This window comes from Anser cygnoides, chromosome 1 (assembly GCF_040182565.1).
Source record: "Anser cygnoides isolate HZ-2024a breed goose chromosome 1, Taihu_goose_T2T_genome, whole genome shotgun sequence".
Classification (NCBI taxonomy): Eukaryota; Metazoa; Chordata; class Aves; order Anseriformes; family Anatidae; genus Anser; species Anser cygnoides.
This window is the reverse complement of record NC_089873.1, coordinates 148,962,061-148,968,060: the sequence shown is the minus strand read 5'-3', so window position 1 is coordinate 148,968,060 and position 6,000 is coordinate 148,962,061. Positions and strand designations below refer to the sequence as shown.

The 6,000-nt window shown below is 39.0% G+C and overlaps 1 protein-coding gene across 4 annotated transcripts in view; it reads right to left on the bottom strand.

Moving 5' to 3' along the window:
- Positions 1 to 3,038: 3,038 nt before the first annotated feature.
- MYO16 (myosin XVI) overlaps positions 3,039 to 6,000 on the bottom strand; it is a 383,536-nt gene continuing 380,574 nt past the window's right edge. For all 4 annotated transcript variants that reach the window (XM_048077900.2, XM_048077901.2, XM_048077902.2 and 1 more), the window contains one exon: positions 3,039 to 3,918. In XM_048077900.2, coding sequence (XP_047933857.2) covers positions 3,685 to 3,918 — 234 coding nt within the window. In that variant the 3' untranslated portion in view covers positions 3,039 to 3,684. The remainder of the gene's footprint in view (positions 3,919 to 6,000) is intronic.

Genomic DNA, 6,000 nt, shown 5'->3' with positions numbered 1-6,000 from the left:
TACCTTATACTGAGAGGCTGATTTGTTATAAGTTTTGTTTGTTTCACATATTAAAAATTAAGCAATAAGGCACAATGTGGAGGAGTGATTATCTGATGATAACCCCAGCTTCCTGAAATTGCTTTATTGCAAATATAAATACATTTTAGATTGCTCATTGGATATTAAGGGCATTAGCATGTTCATAGAGTTTAATCTTTCCCTTTAGAATATTAAATTCATAAGGCTTTTTTTTTTTTCCTAAGCTATTTTTTAATGTGCAAGAGAGGACTTCGTATACTCAAGAAATACTGTAATTGGCTGGCACATACTCCACTGGGGAGATTAATTTACAAGCACTGTACAGTTTGCTAAAACTACTTCTCAACATTTCAAAATGTCAATAGTATATTTTCCCAGCCCTGTAAACACATTTTGATACACAATATAAACTTTAATGGTAGTTTTAAGACACCTTTGGGGGTACAGTTATTTAAGCAATAAGACACAGTAGGGTGTGAATTATGGTGTAATAATTCCCTACCAACTGCATTGTTAGGCATGAGGCCAAAGGCCAAGGGACCAATGAACACACGAGGTGTGAGTTATGACATCATAAGTCACACTCTGGAGTGTCTTGCTGCCATTACAGAAATATTTTAAACATGTTTTAAACACAAATACTTTTCCTAAAGTACTATATTTTAATTGAATATCCTGAAAAATCCTCCCATGTAAAAAGTTGGCTATTACATATCCTGAAATTAATAACAAAACTGAAAAAAAAAAAAAAAGTCTCGCATCTTCTGCTGTTGAGTTTGTCATATTGCACCGTGATTATGTGCTGTAAGGAAAAGCCCCAGGAAAATGCATTGCATTCCTTACCCAAGTTTGCAAGAGAACAAAGGCCTTCTGCACACTGAGTCATGATGTGCTTTGCCCTTTGGAGAATCAAGGCTGCCTACATCAGATTTGTACCAGCTTCTCCTGTGTAACCGTACTGATGAAACCGCTAGCAAATCTAGCTACCTTTTTCCACACTTGGTTCACGCTGCTGTAACGAGATACAATGCAGACTTTGAAAGAGTAGCAGAGAGATTCCTCAAACCCCACCTGTGCTCCTGCAGCTGAAGCTGGTCCCCGTTGTAAGACAGCTTTTAGTAAGGATTGCAAGTAGCATGATGTGCACCGTCCCATTTTAAACTCCATTTGACAAATGTATTCTCTGCCCCCGGATACTCCCATGTTACAAATGCAGTAATGACAATAGCATAGTCTGGAGATACAAAAGCTTACCTTGCAAATAGCTGGCTCGGTGACTGGTGGCAAGCTCTTTGCAGCAGCAGGTATCTTGACATGATCTAAACCGGCTTCTCGGTCAGTTTCTACCGTTTGTCCTAAACCTCCATGCTGCTCTGATTGATTGCCAGCAGTCACCAAGCCATCCAGTGGGGACATTAGAGTTAGCAGTGTGGAAGTAGAGCTTATGAAAGGGCTATTTGCCAGACCTGTCTGAGAAGCAATAATCCTGCAGGCACGTCTGCTTGTCCTAGTGCAGTGAGGTCAGGATTTCTGAGCTAGGTGGGTAGATGATGCTGTTTTGGCTACATATGGCGACGCTAGGCCACACAGAGATAGCAACTTGCATCCTGGAAGCCATAAGTAGCAATGTCAGGTTAATTAGCTTACTTGCATCCAATGGAAGCCTTCTCATTTTGCTTTTACACAGGGATTTCTGCATGTCCCTGGTTATCTGGGAAAAAAGGCAAAACCACAACTCTTCCAGGCTAAGGCCCATCGTGACATAATTTTTCACCAGGTGAGAGCTGTTCCCTGCATCACCTCACAGTGGCCATTTGATCTGACCATTGATATCAGCTGAAGGCAGAATCCCTGCTTCTCCATCCACCCATAGTGGGTAGCCTTACAGAGAGGACTTCTGCCAACAGAGGAGTGGTAAAAAGGTAAAATTCTGTGCTGAGTGATAGCTGAGTGATATTTACCCCTAAGTATCAGAGACCAATCAGCACATCATTAATTTAAGAGTTAACCTGTTGTCTCCCTTTGTTGTCCACTCAAAATGTCTGTTTTAATCTCCACCAAGAGAAGGTGTTTAATTTTGCCTACATTACTCATGGGAATAATTTGAGTTTTGCTGCTTCCCCTGTAAAAACTAACAAACATACAAGAACAGGATTGCTTTTTGCAGGTTGTTTTCCCTTCCCAACAACTTCTAACTAAGGGTGAGCTCACTCCTATAAACCTTGCTTACATTTTAAAATATTAGTTTTACATCCACTTGCAAAATTACAAGCACTTTTTCCTGAATCCAAATAGGAATGGGGCAAACAGCCAAGAAGAGTGTTTCACACTGGTTCTACATACTCCAAGAATTTAAGTGGCCTCTGACTAAATACCTGTGTATATATATATAAATTACTCCTTTTAGTGGCAAAGCAGTATTTCAAAGACTGCTGAGCAGTAGCTAACAAGTTTCCAGCAGCATGTTTTTCATAAATTAACATTCCTGCTCAGAACTCATGTTCTCCAAATAGAATGCTTCAATTTCTGAAACCATTTCATTACATGAAATTTGAGTTATAAATGCATCACTGTACCACTATAAGGACACAATCTTTTGATATACCCATCTCCATGAAGCGTTCTGGCTTTTAAAAGTAAATCACAGCCCTATTTCCATACCTCATTACCATTATGTATCTTTCCACTGACACCTGACCTTATGCATAATCAGGTGTGAATTTCAAACCATACTTATAATTTAAATGAGTGCCTCATTATTTTACATAACCCAGAATGAAATAGGATTTGAGATGTAACTACAGAATTCACAGTCCACCCATTCAGAACCACAAGTCCACAGAAAGAAATTCATGCTCTCTAATTCTTGAGTGTGAAAACCTTTAAACAACACTTGCAAATAGGGGCTTTGCAAGAATTTCAGACTGGACTTCAGAAAGGACTTTGCCAGTTCTGAACAAACAACACAGTGTTGAAACTGTCTGGGACGTTGTTAAAGATAAACTATGAAAGAAAAATGTGAGTATTGAATTTATTACCTGTATTTTGAAGAAAGAATGACAGCACCAATTGCATAAAGTTATAAAACACCAGTAATAAACATGTAAATAAACTTCGGGTTTGCAACTCCAACAGAACACAGACATCTACAAAGAAATATATATATGTATACATGTAATATAATAAAACCATTCATTAGGGAACAAGGAACATCATATTTTATACTATATAAAACAGCTGTACAGTGTGCACACAGACTTTCCTGATCTCTCTAAAATGCCTGTCAGTCACTTCTCCCTGTCATCATTTGCTTGACATAGTTTCTTCATTGTCCATGGGAGAGCTCTAAGTGGCTGTCTTGTACTTTTAAACTAAGTACTTATAGTGCAGTTTGTCTCCATATATATACACACACACATACATATATATACTCACAGATGCACATATATATATGTGTGTGTGTGTATATATATCAAAAAGACAAACACACACATGTACACACACACATGACAGATCTAAATAGCTCCTCTATCCTGTGCTCTTGAATGAGTGCTTGTAAAAAATCCCTGCACGCTCTGTGGAGGGAAGGAAACTTGCTGATTGTGCACATTGAAGTCATTAGATGGTTTCACTCCGTGCTGTCTGCAGATACACACATCCAAATCACATGGTGGTGTCCCATATTCCTGAAGACAGTCTGTTGCAGGAGGTATCCTCCCCCTTCTTCAGCAGCGTTGGTTTTTTACAAGGGGGTGGAGGTGGGGCTGTGATTCTTTGCTCAGTGTTGTGCAAGATTTGCGGCCAGTCTTCTCTCTCTTCACACAGCTTTCTCCTCCAATCCAGAAGCTCTTGCAGAGCCACACTCTCATTCTCTGAAAGTCTAAGCTGATGAATAACCTGTTAGTGAGAAGGAAATAACAAGGGCAGATAAAGTTAATTTTCTTGGCAGTGTAAAACTGCAATGTCCCTGTTGAATGATCTTCCACACAGGATCCTGTGCAGCTTCTGTCATTGATGTAAAACTGCGATCGGGACAGATTCAGGTCCCATTTTCTTATCATCCTCTGTAAATAGCTCAGTGACATGTATAATGCTGAATAAACAATAATGACTTTCTGCAAAATAACCTTGCCTTGAACTCATGAGAGGTATTTTATATTGCGAAGCCCCATGCTAGGTGTGAACCACCTTCCACTCCACAGACTACATCTATTATTTGCAGAAGGACCCCATGGAGCAGGATAAGCTTCTTCACACATTCTAGCAGGATGATGAACCAAAATCTTACGACTGCTAGAGTGTGCCCTGGCTTAGCCATGTTGGATGGTGAGTGCTCCCATTTTGACAGTCACAATTAAAGAAATAAAACGATGCATGTGGATAAACATTCAAGTTCTACACTTTTGCTGATGGAAAGCTACTATCATTTGTGCTACAACTGAATAAAAAGAGATCAAACAACTCTGTAAATAATCTGAAGCAGTCTTCTCCTCCAGAAGGATTTAAAACTTTGTGCTTAACATGCTGTACCCACACCCTCCATTATCATTGTTTACACACACACAAATAAATAAATAAATAAATAAATGAATTAGAATTGCCTTCCTTCACTCTCATGTCTGGAAGTCACAGAACTGAAGTTGTATGAAGTACATTCCAAAAATTAAATGGAAAAAACAGCCTTGTGTCAGCAAAGACTACATGAACACAGCCCTTTGAAACACACAAAACAGACTACCTACTGTGATGAGTAGTTTCTATTTCTAACAACCTGTTCTTAAAACTGTTGTCATATAATACCATTATATTCAGAAAATACTCTTACACAGAGCAAATAGCAGGTGCAGGAGCAGTAAGAATTTTCCCCTAAATGTAAATACCCGAATGACCACAACCAAGAAAGTATAACCTTTTTTTGCTGTTTGGAATTAATAAAGTTCTTGTTACAGATGTGTATTGTCCTTAGAATTGGGGACTGGCATTTGTCTTCCTCCAGAGAATACATTATTGATTTAAAATATAGTTTCAGTCAGCCTGAAACTATTTATAAACTCAGTGAAGTAGCCAAACAGTTCTGAACCAAATTCATAATCCACCTAAAAGAAGACTGTTCCCTTCCATTTAACTTTTCTGTTCCAATGATTATTTATTTTGTACAAGTCAGTTTGAAGCTCTCACATCAGCACAAGTCCAGTAAGCTACGAAGCCCATCTCGTTGTCCCTTAGGACTCAACATAGCAGCACCTAGACCAGGTACTGAGCGCTATTTGCTGGAGGATATTCTGTAGCAGATGGGGAATCTAGGGAATATGAACCAAACCCATCAAAACAGCTAATGGCCCACAGCCCTTACCCTGCTGCCTTCCTTCTTAAGAATCCCACAGGGACATCCAGGAGAGGCACCTGTACATGACTAAAATGTGCATAGCTTTCTTCACACAGCCACATCAATTGAGAAGTATGGCTATTCCTGGCAAGGCAACAGCATGGCAAGGGATGCCTGGCAAGGCATTCCAGACCACTATATACCACTATGAAATCAAAAACATTTTTTGTTTTTATGTTTATACAAAATGCACCAATGCATCCCAGTAAACCAAAGGTAAACAAAACATTCCACAGATACTGTTAGAGAGGTTTCAGAGACTTCTTGTGTAACAAAACATACTACTTTTCAGTGCGAGTAGGAAAGATTAGAAGACAAAAGACACTTTTTAACTTGGAAACAATTGATCAAGAAAGAGAGGCAAGGTAGTTTTATCCTGAGGAACAGGTTTGAGAAGCACCATAGCTTACTGTTGCTGATTTGTATAGATTTTTGTGGGTTTAGATTGTGGGCATAACCCAGTTCAGAAAACAGCTGGATTGTAATTCAGTCTTCCCTATTTAAACACCTTATTTGCATCTAAACATTAGGCATTTCATGAGCCTATATTAGGCATGGTTCTCAGAGAGGTGCTGGAACATACAAAAAGAAAA